The following is a 26,594-nucleotide window of genomic DNA, read 5'->3' as shown; positions in this document are numbered from 1 at the left end:
TTATTTAATTCATTTTCAAGTACCTACGTATTTTTTCAATCAAGCAATTTACAAGCACATTTAAAGTATACAACATACATACAAGTAACATAAATTTTAGTAGTGGGTATCGATCCTACAGGAAGCTCCCACCGGCTTGGGATGCAATTTTATTGAGAAGAGCCGGCAAGATATGCAACAGTTGTTTTTTTTTAATATAACGTAACTGGCACAGTCGGTAAGATAGTCGAAATATATCAATGAATCAATCAAGGATATTTCGAAACTCAATCGTGTTTCTCTGTCAAAATATTCCAATCTGCACATTTATATTTCCTTAACTTTTAAATATAGGTAAAAAAATTTAACATTAACTCAACACTCTTTAAATATGCGCAGGCATATTTGTTGCAGAGAAGTAATACCTAGTAGGTAATTAGTGTCGATATTAGTTCAGATACAGTTCTCTTCAAAAATTAAATAAACATAATTTTAAAGGTAGGGTAGAGTACCCCAAATGTGCGTGGTTTAGAAATAATACGATATAAGGAAATAATAACGCTTTCATTGCAAATTTATATAAAAAATTAACAACAAACAAAAAACAATAAATTTAAAAAAATCAGCGAACGTTTGCCAACAAACGACGAACAAAACTCACTCACCATGAGTGCCGTATTTTATCAGGGACAGAGTACCTTTTCCCTACCCACCCGGTTTGTCAAGCCAGTAGCATTAAGAACATAAACCTCAACTAAAAAAAAAGTGCTATCTCCGGGTGCGAAAAAGTGCCCATCAAAACATATGTTTTTTAAGTTATAGATGGCATTGCACTTTGACTATTGGACTGTTTTCCAAAGAAAATAATGAATCAAAGGAGTCAAGTAACTAAAAATTGTAATTATCCAAACTCAATATACTTACTTACTTAACATTTTTACAAATATTACCTATGTTCATACTACATATCATACCATTCTTGATATTTGCGCCATTTAAAATTTTGGACTATAATTTATTGTTTATTACTAGCGGATATTTTTTTATCTGAATCCTCATTTGAGATAGTGTTTTTAATTTCTAATATAGCCTAGTAACTTCGGCAGTAGAATCTGTTTTAATCATCCAGTTAGTAGTGCAATGAGAGAGGTTAATATAAAAGGTTAGAAAACATAATAAATTCTATAACAAAACTTCATTTTTTAATAATATTTTAATAATAATTATTATAATTATTATTAAAACATTTGTCACGAATTGAAAGTTGATTAAGAACATTTCATCAAACATATTTTTTTTAACAGATTAAAAATATATTCAAAGACAATTTGAGATTAAAATTCTCTATGGTATTCACCTAGCTCTTATTGGCTGTTATTTGCTTCCTTGTTTTGCTTTGCCAATATGGCGCCGCTGGTGTTATGAGATGACAACATCGTAGTTTGTGCCCTATTTGTCATTATTAATGTTTTAGTCAACATTAATTAACTACCTCACGAGTTCAAAGAAAGTCTGTAAATGTAATGTAAGTTCTAATAAACGTGAACGTGACTTATTCGTATATTATTTTGAAATGAATACATTTGAATGCGTACGTAAAGAAAGTATATAGCTCCTGTAAAAATGGCGGGTGTGTTATCTTTATGGATTGTGTTTTCATTGCTATTGGAGAAAGTCTAATGAGTGAAATGTTAGTGTTAATACGTTCAAACAATTAAATATTAACGTGGGATCCGTGTACATGGGTAACATGTGCTGCTTGATTCTTTGACATTTCAAGAGGTGATTAATTTATAAAGACGGCGCAGGTGTCATTGTATTTGATGAAATTATCAGAATGTCGCGTTGGGGCAGAGGCCGAAATGGCAGCGTGGCTGTGCCACTGGACGCTGCTTTATTTAGAGAAAATAGTAATTGCCCATCAGCTTCTCGATCTGCGGGAACAGTGGGCAAATGGGGAACTACGAGCTTCACTTCAATTCGAAGCGCTCCTTACGGTAAATATAATTCAATTGTACATTCTTGTTTGGCCTTGAGAAACAATATGTAAACATAATTTCTTATGTAGACTTATTTACTTATTATTAAAAAGTGAAAGTTATTTTTTACAAATATTAAAATCTAAATAAGCAAGTGCTTAGTATTTCTAATTAGATTAGAATGTAATGTTAATATTGTTCACTATAAATGAAGTATCTTTATTTCAGCATATCAAAGCAATGCTGTCAAGAAACCTGTTCAAGACCAAAATAGTCCCTTAACAGTGCCTGCAGTAGAAACTGAACAACCTCCACCAAAGCCTAAAAAGTTTTTCAAGTCTCGCAATGCAGAGCTGTATCCACCAGTACCACAGATTACTTATGCTCCCCCTGAGTCAGCTGCACCACTGTCACCTGAACATCCCTCAACTAAAGAAAAGAAAAGCTATAAAAGGAGCAGATACAACAGAGGGGATTCATCCTCACCAGAGTTACCAAGACGCAATTCTGAGAAAGGCAAAGCTAAAAAGAATATAGCAACTAAAGCATCAAAAAAAGAAGATGTTTTTGCTGAGAATTCTCAACCACCTAATAAGAGATATTTAAGTCGGAATCGTGACAAAGTTATAAATTATGCTGAGGATGGGAGTAATAGTCCAATACCTGAATTGACTAGATATGAATCATTACATCCTAAGGTGCCATCACCGAAGGCAAGTCCTTTGGCGAATACATCTTCTCCAGTCAAGGCAGATGTAGCAAGCCCATCAACAAGCAAAGAAGCAAGTGAAGAGAGAAAGCCTCCACCAATAGTTCTCAGAATATCCAAAGGCACTTCCAGAATAGTTAGTACTGATTCAAATGAAGGGTTTACCTCACCTGGATCAGACAGACATTCTTCTTTGGATATGCATTCTGACATGGGATCAGATCATAAACGTAGCCCTACTATGGAAAGCATATGTTCTCCCAAACATGAAGGTCTTAAAATTACTATAAAATGTTCAGGGCTAAATCAAGAGCTCAAGAAAGAAAAGAAAAAAGATAAAAAGGAACATAAATCACATAAACGTCATCACAAAGTTGCTGAAGATGAAACTGTCAAGCGACCTGCATCACCTCAGCCAGGTTCTGACACATATGATCTATATAAAACTCTTGCATCCCCTGTCCATGAGCCAGAAAAAGAAAAAAGAAAATCCATACAGATTGATAACCTAGAGTCACAGTTGGCCAAGCTGGAATCTACAAGTACTACAGAGAAATCACCCTCTTCAGAAAAGCAAATCAAAGAACCTCAACCAGAACCTAAGCCTCCCGAAAAAGCTGGCAGATCTAGAAGAAACAGGCCAAATATTAATTATAGTGAACATGATGATGATTTTGATGCAAAAGGTTTTTCAAGTAAACATGTTATAAAAACTGTAAGTGATTTGAAAAAAGAAGCTAAAAAAGGAAGGAAAGGTAGACATGAACCAGTCAATGAAACTCCTTTAATTGCATCATCCCCTGACCACCAAGATGAAATTGACAATGAGCCTGAATCTCACATAGAACAAAATGACCTTATTGATATATTATCTGGTAGCAACGAAAAGGCTGAAAGTGTGTCATACAAAAAAATTAAAAAGCAGAAACATAAGCACAATAAACATTTAAGTCCAGATCCTACGTTAGATATTCAAGAAACAATAAGCCAAGAGGAACAAGGTGATGAAAAAGAATTAGAAATTAATGAAGAACAACTAGTAGCTGATGCTGGTCATAACATTGAATCAAATGAGGCACAAATGCAAACTCAGTCTTCAGACTCTGCTTACAACAGCTGTCCAAATGAACTGTCTGAGGAGGAGTCACAAAAGGGTAATCAAGATGAAGTGTTTAAATCTCCACATAACGTAGACTCTGAGGAGCATGTTAGTGATAAGCCAAGTGTTAAACTAGTGATTACTAAGAAAAAGGGTTCTATATTCAAGAGTAAGTCATTGGTCAACGACAACCCCTCACCATTACCAGCTAGAAAGAGACGTCACCTTTACAAACATGAGTGGGCAAATGATGTAAGTACTTTTCAAATGTTGTAATTCATAATTTCATTTATTAAATTACAGAAAACATATAAAGAAATAAAAGTTGTGCAATATAATAAGTGTATCATATACATCCACTTACATTGCTTATGAGCATTGAAATAGGTTACAAATTGAATTTCTTCATAAATTGAAATCTGTACCAGAATATATAGGTAGAAGGAAAATCTAATAATTATTCTTCCCTTGTAGATCTCTTTTTCTATACAAAAAATAAATTATAAATAATAGGAGTGACACAATAATAAAATTGATTGATATATTTTTATCTTTGTTTTATCTAAACATGTTTATACTGTAAACTGTATTACACTTTGAAATTATGATATTTGTTTATTTACTACTGGACTTTATCAATGTAATATTTTATCATTAGTGTTATGTGTAACTGTCCTAATGACTATTAATTATATATATTTTGTTACATTAATCACATAAGAACAAAACTTTTGATAAAGCTTAAAAACAGTCTTTTTTTCTCATTTGCAACAGAATATTACAATAAAACTATAAAAACCCAGAAGTCATGTAAGAAATTATATATAACAATTTCCATGCACTTATAATTTTAGAAAGGGAATGAAACACCAAGGCCTGAACAAACTGAAACAACAGAAACCAGTAATCCAGCTAGTCAGGTGTCAGAAGAGTTAACGCGAGTGACTCGGTATAGAGCCGCTGGCCCTATAATGGATGACCCCACTTTGGACGAACCGGTCAAACCTTATACAAGCGTTAGATGTGCTAAAGAAGCAAAAGAGGTTTTAATTTATATATATTTTTTTTAAATGAAATATTTTTTTTTAAAAATTCCATATTATTAATAGGAATATGTTTAATTACAAAATATAATTAGGACTTGTATGTAGTGGGTGGGTGTAATGTTACATTGAGTGGTTTTAATTTATTACTTCTTATTTATAGTAGTTAGTATAATTAATTAATGATTTGGGTCAAGAAAGCGTTGACAAGGTTATTTTTTATTGTGTTTCTAGATAATTTGTTGAATATTGTTATTTAATATTTACTATTACATTTTTATGATAAATTTGTTTTGATGTCAATTTTATTTAGAAGTCAAAAACTTTTAAATAAATTATTATGTAATTTTAATGTCTATACTTTAACATATAATAGTATGACTTTGGTTTAAAATAAAATTATATAAGGACATACATTATAATAATTGCTCACTTCAATAATATTTAATGTTCATTTCAGTACTACACAGTTGTGCGGAATGTTAAAAAGGCACATCAAATACAAGAGATTGGGGAGTTTCAAGAGTTTAATGATGATGTTGAATATCTACTAGATGCATTGCAGGTTAGTGACAAAGTACATTTTAAAAGTAAACTAAAATTTCTTTATAATGATGAGCTTAGGTTTTATTTATTATGGAGCATTATTTTGAGTGAGGATTTGTATATAAATTTATACTTATAACCATAAACTGCAAAAAGGATGGCATCATTTCTATTACAATGAGAATACTCTCAATATTGTAAGAATATACTTACTTAGCATAATTGTTTTGTTTTTACATTTGCAGAATTATATTTCAATTAGATTGACAGGATTTTTTTTTATTATTAATGAGTTTATATCGTTTATTCAACTTATGTTAATAGCTGAAATATATCATGTAATACGAATAAAATTTATTGAAGTATGAAAATATTTTCTTCACAATGGTTGTGAGTTTGGCCAGATAGATCTGGAAAATTTATTAATAACTGTTTAAGTTAAATTTATTGTTAAAGTGACAGTTAAATTGACAGGTATTGAGAGGAGCTGTGATTTAATATAAAATTTACAATCAAAGTAGAGGGATTTCGGCGCTTTACGGTTTTTCTAGTTAAATTCAATGACTTATATAGATTGTAACCAATATTACAAATTTCCAGGACAACAACCCGATGTCGACGCGGTGCCTGTCTGCCATCACGCTGGCCAGCAAGTGCACGGCGCCCGCGTTCCGCATGCACCTACGCGCGCACGGCACCGTGCAGAAGTTCTTTATGGCGTTACACGACGCTACTAATGATCAGGTAATTATAACGAATAAATAACACTTGAAAATATCACCTTATATTTATTGATGTGGTAAACCAGCCACTCAATATTTAATGTCTTGAATATGGCAGAAGATGGAGAACTGAATGTGTTAACAATATGTTCAACTACTATATTCTGCTCTTCGGGGGATAAGAGATGAAAATAAAGATTTAAAATTTTTTTGGCCCAAATAAGATATAAAGATTTTCACAGCCACAACATTCCTTTACATTCTCGCTACAAACATAATGGTATGTTTGGAAGTAAACAATAATTCAAAAAATAACTTGTATGTTTCCGCTAAAATAAGATTTCGATAATTTAAAAAAAAACAATTTTTTTTTGAGGCCATGTGTCGGAGAGGCACAGGCGTGCGAATGTGGATTCGATTCTCAATCATGGAATGAAATATTTAATATTTCCATTTACTTGCTATGGTAACAAGGTCAAGCGGACCGGCATTCAAAACAATGTTTCGAGACTTCGCTGTGAAAGTGAAGTGTGGAACGAAAGCACCAGGTTCCCAAGTTCCCTTTGTCTACCCTGCTACGAGAGGGCTACAATGTGAAAGAACAAAAAACAAAATTATAATTCGAATATTTATTATTAAAGAGTTTAGGTCTGTGTACGGCGACGGTTATGTTCGTGTTGTCTCAAGATCGTCTAAATATGGATTTGGATCGAGAGTCGCTCGAGCTTATGTTGAATCTACTCGAGTCTGATGTATCACACAAGTGAGTTTATTTATGTTACCTATGAATTATGAGTGATTCCTACTTATATTTATATATGTATATTTGTTGTTATTCTTAAGAATGTTAGACAATTAATAATGCCGGAAACTTTTATAATCTTATAATTTCTAAATTGTAATTTTTTAGATGATATAAATAGGTAATAAAAATTAATGATTTTGTTGCTTTATATTTTATACGACACCCTTAAATACAATCTTTTATGTGCAATCTTTACAATTGTACAGTATTAAATATTTACTGAAGAAATTATGTGCGAAAGATTTAATTTAAAATGACATTATTTTGTATGTATGTACAGTATATACATTAGATTTAGTATAAAATAAAAAGCTTATATAATGATAAAACTTAAGAATAAATTTCATCCAAAATTTTTAGTTTGTTAACACTTACTGTTTGTTATATAGAAACGCCCTCGACGACTGCGGTCTAACCTCCGCTCAACTTGCAAAAACACAAGAGAGGGTAAGAGAATTGTGTGCAGAGATCAAAAGTCAAGGAAAGGCTAAGCATCTGGATTTGGATAATATTACGGTAAGTTATGCGATATCTTAGATAAATTTATAGTAGTGCATCACTCTGGCAAGACAAAGCTTGGCGTTGAGTATCGCTATTAAACACAAACAAGCACACCTTCCAAAGGGGGACAGAGTGTCTAATCATTAGATACCTCTATCTACAATGTTTAATACCTGCATTTATACATAGTGTGAAATAAAGAAAATGTTAAATGAGCAACTTACACAGAAATGTTATAGCTGTATGCCCATTTGACAATACAAACATGCTATAAAACTGTATTATAATTAAGAAATACACTAAACTTTATATAACTACACTGAAGGAATTGCGCATTTAATAGCGTTTTTAACCGACTTCATTAAGAAAAGGAGGTTATCAATTCGACTGTATTTTTTTTTTTTAGATATTGCATGTTAAATAGAGTGAAATAATTATCTATAATACCTGTTGTGGGGTTCGATCCCCATTTGAAAAAAGGATTTTTTTTATTTAAATTTATATTTTCATTTCTTCGCTCTGGTGTCGAGGCAAAAACGAGGCGTTAAGTTCCGACATTCATCACGCAATGCTTTCAGAATTCCGCGGAAAGTGGGAAAAGGAGTGTCTTAAGCCGAGGTTCCCTCTGCTTACCCTGCTGTGTGGGATATAGCGTAAAGCTTAAAAAAAATTAAATTAATTTCCAGGTCGGCCACTTAGCAATGGAAACCCTCCTATCTCTAACATCAAAACGTGCCGGCGAGTGGTTCAAAGAGGAGCTCCGCAACCTCGGCGGCGTGGACCATATCGTGCGTACAATACAGGACTGCGTTGTGCGCATCGAGTCGCCCGCGCATGCGTGGAGCGGCGCGGAGGTGGACGTGCTGAGGAAGGCGGATAGGTGTATGCGCGTCTTGGAGAATGTAAGATATATTACAATTATTTTATATATCAATAAATGTATGAGTCCACTTGTACCCTTGCAGATTTATTTTATTGCACATAGTGAACTTTTAATTTTTTTAAGTAATTATCTAGTGAAATAGATAAATTATTGTATTATATAAAACTAGATTAAATATGTACAGAATCAAGAGTCATGTTATTTTATGTGATCCCCAGGTGACCCAACAAAACGAAGCAAACCAGCAGTACCTAGTGTCGGGGTCGCTGGGCGCGGCGCACACGCTGTCCTCGCTGCTGCGCCGCTGCGTCACGGAGGCGCGGGCCGCGCCGCAGCTGTGCGGGCCGCTGCTCGACGCCGCCTTGCCCGCTGTCAAAGTGCTGGTCAATTTGTCACACTCGTTTGGTATTGCTTGTGAGTGTTATTTTTTATTATTTTATTTGTATATAATTTCTGTCTCTGTATTTCAGTAAGCACTTTTTTTTTTTTCGGACTTGAAGTTAATGCTGTTAGCCCTATTGGCCTTTACAGCGACACCGGGTGGGTAGGGAAGAGAGAACTCATTCCCTGAAGAATTGCAGGCACTATGTGGCTGCCTGTGGGGGGTGCCGACGACGCAAGGGCGCCCCCTGCGGGGCTCGAACCTCGGCTTGCGGTCGTCGAGCGAACTGGGAGTTTCCCTATTCTAAGCAAAGCCGGCCGCGACACAGAAGCCGCGACCGGGGGATAAAATTAGACTAATCTAAGGGAGCTAACGGTCCCTAACCGCTGGACCCGACAGCGCCGAGGCGCCGCCGGGCCGTGAGATAAGCTAGACTACGTCGACGATTCCGGCGACGACGGTGTGAGTGTCGTGCGTCTGTAGTGTGTTTCCTACCTACGTACGGGGCGTTTGCTACGGTAATGGCGTCATCGAGGTCTAAGAGAACGCTACGCGGGCGTCTACGAATCGCGTGAGGCGTGTAATTACACGCCTCGGCGATGAGGGAGTTCGCGTGCAAGCCTGCGCGCTCAAAGTAGCGCTTCGCTAAGCGTTTGTCAGTAAGCACATAGTTCGCTTAAATATATATTCGAACTCGGTAGGTGGCAATTAATATATATTATAATGATGTAACTGGACAAGAAATTCATATTGTATTTATTGTGATATTTCTTTTTACTTATTAATGTCTAAGATTTTTTTAAAAAAAAAGAGAGGAGGAAATCTTAGAAACTAAAATTTTTACTAATGTACAGTTGTTTTATCATTTCCATTTCTACATTCTGGTAAGATAAAAAAACATAAGACTTATATTAGACATAGACGCAAAGTGCAGAGCGGAGTATTTTTACATTAGATTCTCTCTGCCGCCATAAAATATTGTTATAAATGCATAATTGATCTAATATGCTTTATTTACAATTTGCAGCGTCTGCGCTGGGAGCGACGGTCGTAGGGGAACAGCCATCAGTGATGGAAATTTGTTTGATTATGCTTAATAATCAAGAGAACTTTATTCCTGATACCAAGAATTTTGATTTTAGTGTTTGTGTAAGTATGAATAATTTTATACAATTTTTTTTATTGCACTTTAAGTGTTACTTCTTATAGTTTAACAATTTTGAATGTGTTATTCCACACTACATACATGAATAAACACAGAAAATGTATAAATGAATAAATATAAAAAAATTATATAATTATTAATAAGAAAACTAATCATAGTTAGTTGTTAGTTAGTTGTTCAAGTTCATAAGTTCATTGCACAAACAGTAATTTTAGTTTAGTTACTTTTATATATTATATTAGAAATATATTCTTATTTTTTATTATTTTATATTTTTTTATTTCAGGTTTTAATGTTGTTAATAAATTTAGTACAAAACAATGATATGAATACCCAAAGACTGCTAAGTGTTCGTATACATGTTGACAACGAGCACGACATCATATCACGGAGTGTTTCGGCTCTGGATCTTATTGTGGACTTGTTTTATAAAAGGGAAGAACTAGCGAGGTAAATTTAAATGACATTTCTCATATTTTAACAATTTACTTTTAACATTAACGATAGTTGATTATTTACCTAATTAGATGAGAAAACTAAAGTAACAAATGTTATTTTACTTTAGTTTATATTAATATTAGATATCCGTCGTAGCGAAACATCTGATTGTAAACGCGCCGGTTGTGAGTTCTATTCCCATTCGGTAAAATGAATTATTTTCTTTACCAATACACAATTGTCGAAAATTAGGCGGAACCTAGGGAATGAAGGATGTTTTAACACCAGGTTCCCTCTAAAAATAATCTGTATCGAATTTATAAGCAATACTTTATTTCATTTACTACACTATTATATTTATTATAGACTATGTATGAAATACTAATATTTTTTCTATTTTACACATATAGGAGAGCAGAAGAAAATACAGATGCCTTGTTAGATGGTGAAAAGGAGGAAGAAACAGAAAACGACAAAAAGAAACAATCTCAAGACGATATTGATGAAACTGTTGCAAAGTGTAAGTGTGATAATTTTATTGCATATTCTGAATTTAGTTTTAATGATGGTTCATTAGATTTTATCTTCGCCTGCGTGATGATATGAAAATATTTGCTAATGTAACTAAATATACATACGATGAGTTCTAAATAATAAATGATGATTAATTAATAATATATTTTTTGTTCTTTCTGTTCTGCAGTGCTGGCGCGCGCCGGCACGCACATGGAGCACACGATGGTGGGTGCGTACACGGCGCTGCTGCTGGGCAACATGGCGGTGGTGTCAGCGGCGCACGCAGCCGCCGTGCGCGCGCGCGTACCAGCCTACGCGCCGCTGCTGCCCACGCTGCGCAAGTACTACGCCTTCCTGTCGCTAACGGCCAGCGTGAGTACCTTGCATACCTTATGTTGAAATATTCATTTTTAACTTTGAATATTTCTTATACTTTAACAAATTTAATTTATAAATCTCCTGTCCCTATTAAGATTGTTGGATGTGAAAATCGGCCACTTTAAAGAGACCCCCCTAATAAAACCCTCAAAGTGTAAAATGTTGTTATTTTTTTATGGTCGTGGTTAATGAAAATCTATACCCTCACTATTAAAGCTTAGTAGTTAAAACTCTTACCACTTTACAGAATAACTCTCCGCCGATTTTCACATCGGATAATGTTTATAGGGACCGGTGAAATGTAATTTTAATTTCATAAATACTATAATTCTAGGGAGAAGCAGCAATAGTAGCACACGTGAAAACAACACAACGAATAATCCAATTCATGGAGACGAGCGACAAAGAGAACAGTCAACCCGAGACACAAGTGTCGGTGTCTCAGCCGCCGGTGTCGCAAGTGTCGCAGGTGTCGCAGCCGGCCGCCGCCGCGCCCTACACCGCCGCCTATCCCTACTACGACACCTCGCCGTCGGACGTTCCGCAGGACATGTCTCTAAGCAATCTCAACTACTCCATGAACTACATGAACAGCACGTCGAGTTCCGATAGAATGTCCTCCTCCATGGAAATCGATGGTTACCACTGAAACTCGCATCACTTTTTAGTTCCATTTTTAAATAGACTTATTTGTTGAACGTCCCTATCATTGAAACTCGCTGCTGGTGGATATAATTGATAGTATTGAATTAGAATGACATCACAGGTCTAAATTAAAAAGTCGTTTTTTTTTTCGTTTCGTTTCGTATTTTATACATTGACATGTTTAAATCACCATCATTGATCACATATTATAAAACAAATGACATTAAATATGTTTGTTTTTATACTCTGATAACTACATTGAGCACTCAATGATTTGATATTCAATTAATGAAATGAAATATTCAATGAAATGATTTGAAATTAATAATTACGAATTAATTTAAGTACTTTTTCAACAGTTTTGTTCAAAAATATTCTTTTTTCATCGTACCTTTTTAATTCTGATACTTTAGCAACCAAAAAGAGATATCACTCTTATAATTTCCAATTTGTTTATTTTAAGTACATATAAAATGTGTGACTGTAACAGGCGAGTCTGAGTTAAATAAACATGTACATATATAAATCCGACCGAGTCAACTAATTAAGTAACATTGCCATTGCCATTTGTAAAAAAATCGATTATATATCGAGTATTCATTAAAATCGATTATATATATCGGTTAAAAAATGTAAATATAGTTGTAATGGGTTATGAAATCTTAATTAAATTGAGATATTTCCGAGTTTAAGCCACTAAACTGGCAATATAAAAGTGCAAAGCTAGTGTAAGTGTAATATAGATATTATTGTGTGAATATTGTGTCGCACTTTGTAATATAGTGACAAAATTGATTTCTGGAGGCACAATTTTTACTGTAAATAAATTATTAGCTAGCCAATAGTATATATTATATAGGGTTATTTGTATTCGATTGAGATTCTAAAGATCGTTGCTTTCGAAGGGATTGCCTTCGTAATGTACAAACACTAACTATGTTAGTTTGCTATACATTTTGTTTAGAAAAAATCCATATCTAAATATGGAAACACATTGAAGTGACGCTGATCTTACTCGATTTTATTACTTTGATGAAAAACGACTAAAATCGATGTCGCAATGGGTTTTTGAGATATGAATTTAATCTAAGCAAAGTGAAACAGAGATGATTTATGCTTATAATAAATAGGACAATCTATGATGTTGGACTTTTAATAGCTAATAGCTTAAGCATGTTCCCTTTATTTCTATCAGTTTTGAATTCATATCCCCTTTTCGATTCAAAACTTCAATTTTCTAGCAACTTCTTTTCTAAATAATCAAATTTCGAACAAATTTTACTGGTCACACGTCGACGTTTTTCGTCTAGTAATATTTTTATGTAGCTATGAAGGTAGTGTGGAGAATTATAGTATTTTATATGATGCTAGATATATATAGATAATCAATTTTAAAATAGGTAGAGAAATTCTAAAGTTTCATCGAATCAATAGTCCATAGCCTTGTCTTAGTTTGTGCTCAATAAAAAAATATTTCAAATATAGTTATTATATAGTGTATTGTTATTGACAGCTTCTTAGCTAATAGTTCTAATAAGGCGTTCTACTTAAGTGGTGTTATGTTGGTGTTTCATTTCCAACAGTGTGTTGTCAGTGCCTATGTAAAGATATCTCAGCAAAAATATCAAGATGCTATTTTATAGTTGAAATTAATTTATTTTGTTAAAATGTTAAAAATGTATGCTCCATTATGTGACACCTGAATTTTACTTCAAGATCAAGATTCTACAAACTTCATAATTTCAAAAATGTTTTCTCAAAGGTTCAGTTATAGAAAAACTTTGTGGCTTATAAAATTTTTCTATAACAGACAATAGAAAAACTTTGTATTAGAAATATTTGTAGTGAAAATAGCATTTTTTATCTGGGATTTTTTTCTTAAATTTCAGGAAATAAGATTGGTGTTTAGATATAAAAATGGGATTATTGATATATATTTTATCTCTAATTCTTTTATTAGTGGTAAATTATTAATTTTCTTGGTTCGGATTGGATTTCTAGAAGCATACCAAAGCTTTTGGGAGAGACTCGTTAAGTTCAACAGAGACTGGTAATAAATATATTTTATATTTAACTATAATGGAATCTGACAATAATTTAAAAACTGAAATATAATGAATTTAATGTTAATTTAATAAATATGAATATAAGTGGAATTCACATTGAAATTTGATCTGTAATATGTATAATATTTAAGAATACAGAATTGCGATGTTCTCATTATCAATGAATAAAAACATTAAAAAATAAATAAAAATCATAAACAGTCGAGTCGAGTGACGATTGTGGACTTCCTTCCCATTTGGGAAAAAAAAAATATTTCCTATTTTCTGGCAACAATACAAAACGCGGCGTTGAGTTTCGCCACTCAACACGAAATGTCTCGTCAATTGGGGACTGCATGCAAGGTACAACGTAAAGTTTAAAAAAGCACTTATATTCAGATTCCATTATAAAAATATGAAATATATATGTGACGTATACAAGAAAATATTCTTTTTATAATAACGAATTTTTCGTAGAGCATATTTGACAATTTGACAAACTTTTCAAGAGTTTTTTTTTGAGAGAGATTCAAACCAAGTAGCATGATTCTTTTAAATATTTGTCTTAAATTTCTTTATTTACATAAGAATTTAAAATGTTTTATAGTAATAGATCTTGCGTTATTATATTTTCTAGTTATTCTAAACAGGTCCTTCCACAAACGAATCATAGAGAAGCAAATATAGCAGTCCATTTTCTTTTTAAAGTATGCAGCAATATTCAATATTTTTTTCAATTTATAGTTAAAAGGGTTACAATTATATTATAATCAAATGCTTTTTGTACAGAAGTTACTGGAACTATTATCTAAACATAATTTATTTTCCAAATATTGATTTAAAAAACACTTGTGTTTTTGCTTCTATATCATTCAAACAGTGTATATAATTTTTTTATATAACCCTGGAAAATAATGAACGTGACTGAGCGTTAACATTTATGTACTTTGGTTTATGGTAATTTGTTATTACTGTCTTAAATATATTATATGTTAAATAATATAAGAACCTAGCACAGAAATAGGAACACAAGCAAAATTCAGTAGAATTTTACTTTGACTAGTATTTATTATAATATTTTCTCATTATTCCATAGAACTATTCAGTTGGCAGTTTATCTTATTTAATATGCAACATATAAAATTATTTTTAATAATAATTAACTATAAATTTATTAGTGGTGTCGTTACGGATTTCTAATATATTTTTGTTTATGTGTAAAAAAAGTTTTCACTTGAGTAAGAGATGAAATTTTGTGACAGCTTTACTTAATTTTTAAGAATTTATTTAGCGTGTAGTTTTAATTTTATCGGGGTTTGTAGTACCAATCTATTTTTTATTATACTTTATATGAACCGTAGGATTTAATATAACTGGGTTATGTTCTCTTGTACAGTTGTAATGATTGTTTGCCTAAATTATATTTACGTAACTTATTGACTCTTAGATGTACGACTTAAGCTTAACTCCATGCATTTCGTTGTCGGTTTTCGTATATATCACACTTGTGTTTTTTTTAATACTTTTATTGTACGTTGTTTTAGATAATCAGGAGAGTTTGGTATTTGAAATTATTATTGTAAATGTAATGTGTAATTATGTTAAAGTATTACCTGTAATTATATTAAAAGAAGGACAATTTAAACATTGTATCTCTTGACTGTCCTCGTCCTTTTTGTCCGTGACTGATTAAAAATAAACTTATTTTATCTATTATTTATATTTATATTTTGTGAAAGTCTAATCATATGTGGCATAAATGTATATTTCGTACACAACCTTCAAAACTCGATGCAATAAATGTTTCAAATAGCATCAGCAACGTTGTTTTTCAATTACATTAAATATTCTAATTGTACATATTTTTCTATATATTTTTTTTCTAAAATTTGAAATAGAATTTTGAAAATAATTAAAATAGTAAAAATTTTTTAACACACCTATATCCAATTCTAAAACTATTTAATATAAATTCAAACACTATAAAGCGATAATTGCCACACAGTTTTATGTATATGAAATAAAAATATATGCACAATAAAACATATCATAATGCATAATAAATATTACTAATAAATTATCTAAAATCATATAGGTTCAGATGCATTTATTCTAGAGGTTGCTGGTGCCCGGATATTGGACCAATCGCCGCTTTCCGTAAACTTCTTGTTTACAGTCAATAGTTGCTCAAAATTAGCTTTAGCTATTTTATGTTTGTTGCGTACTTTCTGCACGAGCTCCTCGTCGTACACTTCTTCAGGATTTTCCAATTTTAAATGTGCTTTCATTTCTTGTACTGTTACCAAGAAACAGTTCCACGGCGACCAGTCTTCCTTCACATGCCAGCGACAGAGCCTAAGCTCCGCCATATCGCAACATTCGCTGATAGCCGAGTGCGAGTGCCAAAGCTTTTCTACAATAAAAAATGTATCTTTTTCTTGGAGAACAAACGCCAAGGATCCCCAACATTTCCGTCGTCTTTCGTCACGTTGCACGGCCCGTAATATAAACTTATAAGGTGTCATATCTATCCAGCATTTCTCTGAAACATCTTTCCAAGAACATGAAGTGCACACTAAAAATCCGCTCATTTTGGCGTTCAAAGGGAACTCTGTGTTTAATTTCACCAGATGACACATCTCACAGAAGTGTAATCGATCATTCTCCATTTTCCTATAATCTCTAATGTCTTTGCATTTTGTGACATCTGAGTTTAGTTCTGAAGTCTTTATTAATTGAATAACGCAAGCAGATATTCTTCGTCTTAAAAATTCAAGTTCATGGTCATTACATCTCCTGACGAGTAAATCGCATTCTTGGTCTAGTAAAGTAATAGTTTCTTCAGCCAAAGGATGGCGAAACTCTTGTAGAGCAAATTTCATATTAACAAGAAGTTCAATGCGTTCTTTACTGTCGATATCTTCTCTAATAAAAGAGTTGTATAGCTCCTTCAGCTTTCTTGCCTTTTGAATTTCGACTGTTTCCATTGTTACCAACTTCCCATCACGCCCATACCATGCGATAGGTTTGGATATTTCTTCTAAAAACTGTTGTTCCTTCATTTTCTTACTGTCTTCTTTTACTTTTACTCTGTAACTTTCAATACAACGAAGGAGTTCTACTTCTTTGTCTAATAGAAGTGTAAATTCTGCTATCTTTGGTCCCTTGGAATGTAACTGTGATATTCTGGCTATTTCCGCATGCTTCCAACGATCGACCTGCCAGGCAAGAGTGTTTAAATTCAACAAATCAAGACAGTAATTATTATTTATATTTGAAGATAATGCATAATAATAGTAGTCAAATCCCTTAAGGCAACTGTTTATGAACAATTTATTTTATTTTTCTATTTTTTTAGCTTCACGCTGTATCCCGCACACAGCTGAGAAGGCGGAGAAAACTAAGTGTAAAAACACTCCGTTTCCCTACTCTAATGATTTAATATACAAACATTTTAAAAAAATAAGACAAAATGAGAGTTTTTAGAGAAATTCTACGAACCTGATACACGACTGAACACACATTCACATACCCTGTAGATACTTAACTTCTAAATACTTACACCGAACGAAATCTACTAAAATTAACAGATTATTTTGATAAATCGATTTATCATTTTGTAATTGCTTAGAATTATGTTATTTATACTTATCTGTAAACAAAGTAAAATATTTACCATTGAGTAAAGTTGATCAAAATCTTCCCGTGTTCTTGGAAATGTCTTAGTAATTAGATCACGCCGTGATCTCCTTTCTTTAGCTTCGAGCTCCAATCTTTTTTCTTCCTCCATTCTCGCTATTCTTTCCCTGTAAATTGATTAGAAGAACGATTAGAATATGAGTGTTTAATAATTATATTAATGATTAAATAGACTATTTCATAAAAAAATAGCTCGCAAATTTTAGTTTTTTTTAGTTTCACGTTGCATCCCGCACATAGCAGGGTAGGCTGAGGGTTAAGACACTCCGTTCTCTATTTTCCGTCAAATATTCAAGGCATTGCGTGTTTAGGTAGTGGCGGAACTCGTAAGCCACTCGTTTGCCTTGTTACCGGGGCAAGGAAATGAAAATATTAAATATTTAATTATCCCGGTAATCGAACACCCCGCTAATATAGGTACAGCTTGTACTACGGCGCCACGAGGAATACTTCTCGTTGAGCTACGAGTACAATCCGATTCGCACTTAACCAATTTTTTAAATTAAGGATAAGATATGGATGGTAATAAGAAATTTTATGAATTTATTTATGTGTTATAAATTGCAATGACAAGTACGAAAAATTATATTATATTTGAAAAAGAAATATCATGGTAATAAAATCAATTTCGATTCTTACAAGAAAAAAAATGTACTCACATGCATTTTTTAAGCCATTTATCAACTTTTTGCCTAAACTGATAATGCCTGAAAGCTCTCTGTATTATCGATGCGTAGTGGCTGTGGTTCAATCTGGCGATCATTTCGTCGTAAGTTTCGTAAGGTTGCGGCACAACAATCCTGTCGGTGACGTTTGGTATGAACGCGTTTACACTGTTCATTTGGGTGGCACGACTGTAATTGGTATCCTGGAAGTAATTTGATAGGTACTGTAGTGTTCCATCGAATATTTTTTTAGCTTTGCTAATCATTTACCTATAACCTAGTGTATCCTACACTAGGCGGTGATGACCACTCCTTGCTTTTTTACAAGCTTTTTGCTCTACCTAATTTAAATACATGGAGAATGCAGCATCGTCGCGCTTTGTTTTTATTACCAGTTTGGGAATATTAAAAATTAAAATAATCATTAGGTACTTTGTGTGAGAATTGAACTCGCAACCATTGCGTTTACAGTCAGAAACTACATCACGAAAAAACCTATTCACTATGTATCCCACACGAGCTGGGCAGGTAGAGGGAACATAAGGAACCTAGTATTGCGTCATTCCGTCAAATTCTGGAGTAACTCAACGCCGACCGAGGAACTGAAAATAATTAATATTTTTAGTTTCGCGGGAATGCCTTGAGTGGGAATCGAATCCACTTGTGCCTCTGTGCCACGTCGACCTTAAAGTTTAATCTTGCCATAAAACCTTTATCTATTATTTTTATAATGTGAATATATTTGTTTAATTTCGAAATACATATTTGTTTACAAGTATAATAATATTTACATAAGTTGAGTATAAGCAATTATTTAAAAAAAACCATATGAGGACCAAACATATCGTGTATATTCATAGTCGACAATACCTTAATATTTACATCTTCGACCGCTTACTTTATCAGAGAGTCGTTTCATTTAAAGCGGAAAAAGTAATCTGTATAATGAAATGGATTGCTACTTTACTGTTCTTCCAATTTCATGTTATGGTCCATGTCGTTTTTTGTAGCTCATATTGTTAAAATTATTTGTAGTACTTACGTATATCTTTTCCCGCATTTCAGCTGTTTGCGTATCTCGGCAGGTTTTGTTTTCAGGAGGTATCTTTTCGGGTTTCTGTGGTGTTTGTGTATAGGCATGGTGATAAATTGCACCTAAGGTAAAACGTACATTCAAATGTATAATTAAAAATAAAAATTCAATTATTTAATAAATTATTTAAAATTGGTTTCATTTTGTTATCTAAATTAATAATGGAAATTTCGTAATATTTATAGATAGATATAAAATAAAAAAAAACAAATAGGATTTTGTATAACCTGTGTGCACGTTCCTGTAACCACCAAGAAAAGGTTTTTTCATAGGTTCACAAAATATTTCAACATTGATATGTTTCAAAGTATTCCCGAACGGAACCATTACGGTTAAAACATCATTAAAGGGCATTTCTTTATACAATTTTTCCAAGTTAAGCTTCTCATTGTTTTTTGTTAACAATTCAACATCAACAATTCCATAGTTATCATAATCGAGATCCAATAGAGCCATCCGGTCCTTTAAAGGCCTTTCTTCTCGTAATAATACTAAGGAGTCTGGTTCTACTTGAAATACACCGCCTAAATTTTTCTTAACTTCGTGTATTTTCATAATGGAATGATATGATCGGGTAAAAACACCATTCTGATTCCGTATTTTAAATTTAATAGCTATAAAAGGCATCGTTTTCTTTTTAGGCATCACAGTTTTTATAAGTTCATGTACATATGATTCTTTGGGAATAGATGATAACGAAAAGCTTTCGGAGTCTTTAGCGAACACGTCTATAGTAATATTACCGAGTGCGTCAGTCTTCAAATCAGAGAGGAGGTTGGTTTCTTTTAACACGTTTCTATTTTTGGCCAATATAAGATTATTATTTGACACAGACAGTAATTTTGCTAATTTACGCTTAATTATTTTTATTGGGGTATTCGATGGGAAGACTTTATTGAACACTTCATTTGGGTGAAGAGGTGATTTGAAATATACAGGAATATGGCTCACTGGACATTTATACTGTTCTAAGTCTCTAGCACAGGGAGCAGTTTGTAGACGGGCCTTGGATTGGTCTTCAGGGGGAACAATTGCACTTTTATAAGGTGGTGCTGTTAGCAGTTTCTCTCGACCCAGTTCGCATTGGCACGACGCTACTCCCTTCAAACAATCAAGATTTGGGGCAATTCCTATTGTCCGCTTAGATTCCATATTTGATTTAAATATATATTATAATATAATTAATATTATTAAACTATCATTGAGTGATATAAAAGATAAAAGTGTATTCACTACAAAATTCACGCAAATCACTGACGTAAGTGGCATGTTTTTTGCTAAGAAACCGTTGCTAGGATTCAAGCTTTCATAATATTTCATATTAAGTTGGTAGAAATTGAACTTGATTGATGCTAGAGGAATTTGGTGATGCTAGAGGTATTGAACCTCTAAAAATATCTACAAAGTTTCATGATAATCGGTTGAGTAATTTTGTTGTAAAAGCATAATTGTTGGTAACTTACATTCACATTGGTATGTTATTTTTTTAAATTTATTACCACAAGTAAAATATGCCTTATTAGTTGGTTCCACTTGACATGGCTAAATCCAATTAGGCTAATTGAATACAATTATTAGTGTTTAACTACAAATAGAATAGGGGATTTATTTTGTTAAAATATTTAATGACAATATGATGTTAAAGCTTTAATAAGTAGACTGATGTAAGGAAAATTTTCTATTATTAATATATTTTATGAAAAATTATGATAGTAATAATAAATTAAAATATACTAGACTCACAACGGAAAAGAATGGACGTGAAAAACTGTACACTTTGAAAGTATTTATTTGAAATAGCTCTGGTTGCAAAAAAGTTTATCTATTTATTTATTTATTTCAGCTTTACGCTGTATTTAAAATAATAAACACATATCTTAGGTCACTTCAATACAACCTTTCCAAAAAAGCAAGAAATAAGTTAAAATTCGCCGGTAAAGTTTTTGTTTTTAGGATAGTACAAAAGACCGTTTCTTTAGAGATGTTGAAAACAGAATTTCATTTTCTAATTTGGTTGCCTTTCTGATTAAACGTGTTTGTAACCTGTTCAGTCTTTCGGATTCTTATTAAGTCGCTTGCATCTTGATATCGCGTCGTCGGATAAGTGGAAACAATTTGTTTTATCTCACTCAACAGATCAGGTGCCGTTTGTTTAAGCGAATGTAATAGCATCGACAATTTCGTCAGATACTGTATATAAGATATCTATGTTAAATATTTCTTGTTTAGCTTACATAATAATATCCCGAAGCTGGACTTAGAAAATTTTATTATTTTTGTGTATTTTTCGTTGTTTTAGTACTATAACGAATCCGAATGCTACTTTTGTTATAAAAATTTCACATTGGAACATATTTTAAAATTATTCAAATGACTTTAGTATTTTTATTTGTTGAAGATACATTTTCCAATTGTCCGAATATTACCATTTTTAATTGTTGTTAGCTCGTCTGTATATATATTTTAGAACTTTTTATTATTTTAGCATTTCAATTAAAGAAACAAGTTTGTTCAACACTCTAGCCCATACTTCATGTAGAGTGAATATTACCTATATTTACTTCTACTAACACAAGGATTACCGGCACTGCTATTATTCAGGTTCGACGGTCTAATAACAGAGCTTACGCGCGTTCTACCTAATAGAGCGCGTTCAATATGAATATGTTGTGAATATTATTTAAAATTTTGTTATAAGTTTACACATATTTTAAGAAAACGAAATATTGGACTTGTGAAATATTGTTAATATCGATCTTTTACAAAATAAGATTTTATTGTCAATTATATCTAATCTTTTTACAGCTATAAATGAAAAAAATATATTTAATATTATTTTAATTCCAGGTTCCCTTTGCTTACCTTGCTATGTGCGGGATACAGCGTCAACCTAAAAAAAAACAAAAATTATATATTTCAAATTTGTTTACTAAATGCCAATAATAAAATTAAAATATTGATAATAGTCACTTTTGGAAATGAAATAAGCTAAAATGATAATCTTGGTAATATTAAGTATAAATAAATTAATATTCATTAGAGAGACGAATAAATAGTTATAAGTGAAGGTTAGATTTTTATAAAACAGCATTTATAAACGTAATGGATAACTGAAGATTGAATGAAGAATTCCCTATGCAATATACAGCATACCCCGTACGGCAGGTCAAGCAGAAATCATTTGCTTGTATTAAAAAAAATATATATAAATATTCCTCCTTCCCCTTCTAGCTAAGCGTAAAATATGAAACGAGATCAGGGTTGGACCTATACACAACCAGTAGGAATATTGATGAATAAAATTAGCTCGTTACGATTACACGCTACGCAAAACGTTTACAAAATCTATTAAAACCGGTGTTAGGATAAATTTATTCAGCCTCACGCTGTATTCCGCATGTGGCAGGGCAGGCAGAGGGAACCTAGTGTTAAGGCCCTCCACTTCTCTGTTTTGGGTAAATTCTGGAGGCAATGCGTTTTAAGTGGTGGAACTCAACGCCGTGCTTTGCTTTGACACCAGAGCGAAGAAACTAAAATATTAAATGTTTTATTTTCTCGAGTGGGAATCGAACTCACAACCTGTTGCGTTTCCAGTTACACGTTTGTGCTCCTGATGCTCCAAATTAAATAGAAAAATTGAATATGGATATAAATAGACTTTTCCTATCAAGAATGTCCATCAATTTTATCAGAAATGATAGCCGCATATAATTGAGAGGTGGAACTCAAGTTTTGCACGAGAGCGAAGAAATGGAAAAAATAATTATTTCCAATGGAAATCGAATTCACTATCGTCGTGTTTACAGATTTACTTGTGCCGCCACGCCAAAACGTCTTCTTTTTTATTATTAACAATTTTAAAGTGTTATTCTGCACGTAGGAAAGAAGAATACTTTTTTAGGAACGTATAAAACAGACAGACGGGGGCTTGGACGGTTTCCAAGAGATGCGCGTTCAAATCCCGATACTTTAATATTTTAATACGTTTTTAAAAAAGTCTTATTATATGTCTTCTTTTGCTTGCCTAATATTCATTATGTAAAAATAAATTACAAGACTGTTATTTTGTTACAATATCATTCATATAACGCATCTCGTACGATGAATGCATGTCACGATTCCAGGCCAAGTATTGCGTATACCTTCGTTAGCGGCAGTAGTGGAACACGTAGCAAAATTGATTATAATGATGAAAGAGTGCAGTTGACGTAAATTAATGTGCTTATGTAACTTGAAAATTACTTTATAAAAAATCCATTCTTCTGCGCGGCTTGGCTTTAGATGACATGGCGTGTTATACGGGTTTATGCTTTACACCTTTTATTTTTATTTATCAATGAATATGGTTGAAGCTTTGATAATAATTTTATATTTAGTTTGAAATTAAAAATATATATATTTTTTTTTTAAATCTTTATTGTATCAATTGATCGATATTAGATAGATTTTAAAATAATTCAATATCTAATATTTATATAATCTTGCATTAAACTATTATTTTCTCTTATGTAGCTTAAAAATATGGCAAATTCTATTTTTTTTTTCGAAAATAAAAATTTAAAGCAATAAATTCAAAGAAATAACAAACAAATGATCGCTTTACGTAGAAGTTTATATTTATTTAAAGCCTCCAATTAGAAGGCACATGCTTACATGCATTCGTTTACAGAGTCGCTCGTGCGAGGACTCCATCCCTTATAAAGTTTTAATTACGTCCGAGCGTGCACAGACCCCGCACCGGGGGCACTGGGCGCGCGAGGGTCGCAAGTAGCCGTAGCAGCTACGCACTAGGTTACGCAGTGGAGCGGAAACTGAGAAAACATTTGTCATAATTCTTAACTTTTATTTTTAAGTATTTAGATTGCTGTTTACAGCTTTAGATGTTGCTTTGAAATGTAGATTTGTTTTTGATAATGAATAAAATTAAGGTAGTATGTGATTAAGGTGAAATTTAACTTAAATTTATTCTATTAAAAGTAAGTTTACGTTTTAAAGAAATGTCTAAACCTGTAAATATAGCGAGCCTCAGTGACGCAGTACCAAATAGTAAACTAGACGCAATGGTCAGTAGTTCAAATTTCTCCATGTAAAGGATTTTTCGCATATAAGCGAAACAAGTTTTCTTTTAATAAATCGTTATGTATAAATTAAAGTTTTATGAAAAACTTATACTATTTACGAATATATTAACGAAGCTAGTTAGGTTATAATATGAACAACAACTTTTATACACAAAAGCCAGCGCCCACGTGGATGTCAATCGGTTCAAAATCATATTACGTATAGACTGAAAGTATTAAAAAATGGCCAATATAGATATTTGCATACGAGACCTTTCTGGATGACGCCCCAGGCTGCTTGGTACGTGTCCACACATGTATTTATATGGAATTAATTCCATATTGTGATAGCTGATAATTGATTTTCAACTATAAAATAGTCGATATTTAAAGTTTAATTGTAATAAAATTACAAGCTTATCTGCAGGTTCGCCCGCGCAAGCTATGTTCATTTTCTATTGAAATATAACTGTTTTCTATTTGGAAATAACGTATATTATATTATATATAACTACATGATGCATTCCAAGCGTGAAGCTCATTTAATTAGAATTTTAAAGCTTCTGACAAATCAAATATCTAATGTCAAAATATTTTTTCAATTTCAAGCAGTCAGATCAACATATTCTCAACTTTATATTATTGCGGTAGGTATAGCTATTCGCCTTAAATAAGATTGACATTGTCCATTTTAAGAATATATACATAATATAAATAAAGATTAATTAATAAATACATTTTCGTTTCCCGCTTTTTAGTTTCCCGCCGTATCCCGCACACAGTATTGTAGGCAGAAGGAATCTGAGAACGTTGTGTTATGACACTCTGGACCATTGAGAAGCTTCCGTTCCCCGCTTTCCGCCGAATTCTGAAAGCATTGCGTGTTGTGTGGCGAAACTTAACGCACCGCTTTGCTTCGCTACCAGAACGAAGAAATAAAAAAATAATATATAAAATTACAGTATCCTATATCTTATAAAACAAAGTCGCTTTTCGTGTCTGTCTGTTGTTTCTAACTCTTCTTCTTCTAAATCACCCAACGGATTTTTATGCGGTTTTCACCATTAAGTCGAGTGTTTTTCGTAGAAGTTTTATATATAGTTTATTATTTGTACATTCTTATGTAAATTAACATAAATACGATAAATATGTATAAAGTCCTACCCGTTGAGACACTTTCGCGCATGCGCTGCTTTAATGGTAAGTACTACATGAAAAAAATGTACTGGAGTATTGTTCCTCTTAATAAGATCTACAAAAAAGTCCGCGAGAGCATATTTTTATCTTTTAAGGATAACGTGTAGTGATCATATTTCTGTCTAAAAATAGTAATTTCAATATATTTTTTATTGTGAGGGATATTTTTCCATAATGGTATTAATCCTTATCCTTTAAAATACTTTATTAATTTTCTACGTTAAACGAAGATAAAATTTGCTTTTTACAATATTTCGAAATTGCGAATAGTTTTAGAGAAAAACGCATTTAATTGCTGACACATCACGCCGTTGACTCATCAGCTGTGCCGACTCAAGTTTTACTTATCCCTTACTCTCAGCATATAAATAAGTATGTTAGTTACGTTGGCCATTTAATGTAGATGAACTGTCTTTTACTGTTTTTTCATTTTAATAAGTACTTTAGAAGTTGTTAAAATACTAAAACATCCTTGCTGCGAAACGCGCCTCGCGACGTTTTGCTTATTTATACACAAGCGCGTGATGAGCAGTCATCGGTGGTTCAGTGGTAGAATGCTCGCCTGCCACGCGGGCGGCCCGAGTTCGATTCCCGGCCGATGCAGTCTATTTAATTTTCCTCACAGGCAGCCACGTAGCGCCTACCCAACCGGTGTCGCTGTTTTAACAGCATTAACCACAAGCTCGAAAAAAAACCCGCCTGCCTCTATAGCAAAGAAGATTTAGATGCGTTTTACATATTGAATAATTTCAGTTATATGTATTATTTCAGCGCGATATTGGTTTCATATTTTTTGTATTAGTTATTAGTAGGTAGGTTTTTGTTTATAATTTCTTCCGTTTAAAAATAGTCATTTAAATATCTAAAAATAATCATTTAAATATATAATAATAAGTACTTGAAAAGATTAGTAGCACAGATTTAAAATTACAGTACTAAAAAATCCTTGCTGATTAACGGTTCGCCGCCCACCACGCGTCCGTCGTGCCCCGCAACATTTTGCTTATAATAGTGGATCCGCCGCACCCGCCTGGCTTCTTTCCCC

The 26,594-nt window shown here is 32.7% G+C and overlaps 2 protein-coding genes across 3 annotated transcripts; one reads left to right on the top strand and one right to left on the bottom strand.

The window, feature by feature from the left end:
- The first annotated feature begins 1,351 nt into the window (after positions 1-1,351).
- Positions 1,352-15,657, top strand: wapl (cohesin release factor wings apart-like). Of its 2 annotated transcripts, XM_085207341.1 has the most exons (15): positions 1,378-1,504; positions 1,816-1,976; positions 2,187-4,018; positions 4,621-4,809; positions 5,270-5,374; positions 5,956-6,099; positions 6,719-6,840; positions 7,272-7,398; positions 8,070-8,285; positions 8,485-8,680; positions 9,676-9,797; positions 10,100-10,263; positions 10,662-10,771; positions 10,955-11,139; positions 11,480-15,657. In XM_085207341.1, exons 2-15 carry the CDS (start codon positions 1,817-1,819, stop codon positions 11,792-11,794), a joined length of 3,987 nt encoding a protein of 1,328 aa, XP_085063467.1. In that variant the 5' UTR covers positions 1,378-1,504; position 1,816; the 3' UTR covers positions 11,795-15,657. The 2 variants fall into 2 exon arrangements, with proteins under 2 accessions (XP_085063466.1, XP_085063467.1); XM_085207340.1 differs by having other exon boundaries at positions 1,352-1,976.
- On the bottom strand, positions 13,459-20,482 carry LOC146539999 (IQ motif and ubiquitin-like domain-containing protein). The gene is made up of 5 exons (XM_085207342.1): positions 19,520-20,482; positions 19,242-19,354; positions 18,194-18,402; positions 17,512-17,641; positions 13,459-17,053 (listed from the first exon to the last, which is right to left on the bottom strand). Exons 1-5 carry the CDS (start codon positions 20,442-20,444, stop codon positions 15,923-15,925), a joined length of 2,508 nt encoding a protein of 835 aa, XP_085063468.1. The 5' UTR covers positions 20,445-20,482; the 3' UTR covers positions 13,459-15,922.
- Between the last annotated feature and the right edge of the window lie 6,112 nt (positions 20,483-26,594).

Source organism: Heliconius melpomene, chromosome 3 (assembly GCF_056956725.1).
Source record: "Heliconius melpomene rosina isolate 202511_hmr_F chromosome 3, ASM5695672v1, whole genome shotgun sequence".
NCBI lineage: Eukaryota > Metazoa > Arthropoda > Insecta > Lepidoptera > Nymphalidae > Heliconius > Heliconius melpomene.
The sequence above is the reverse complement of the archived record's forward strand: the minus strand, read 5'-3'. Positions and strand labels throughout refer to the sequence as shown.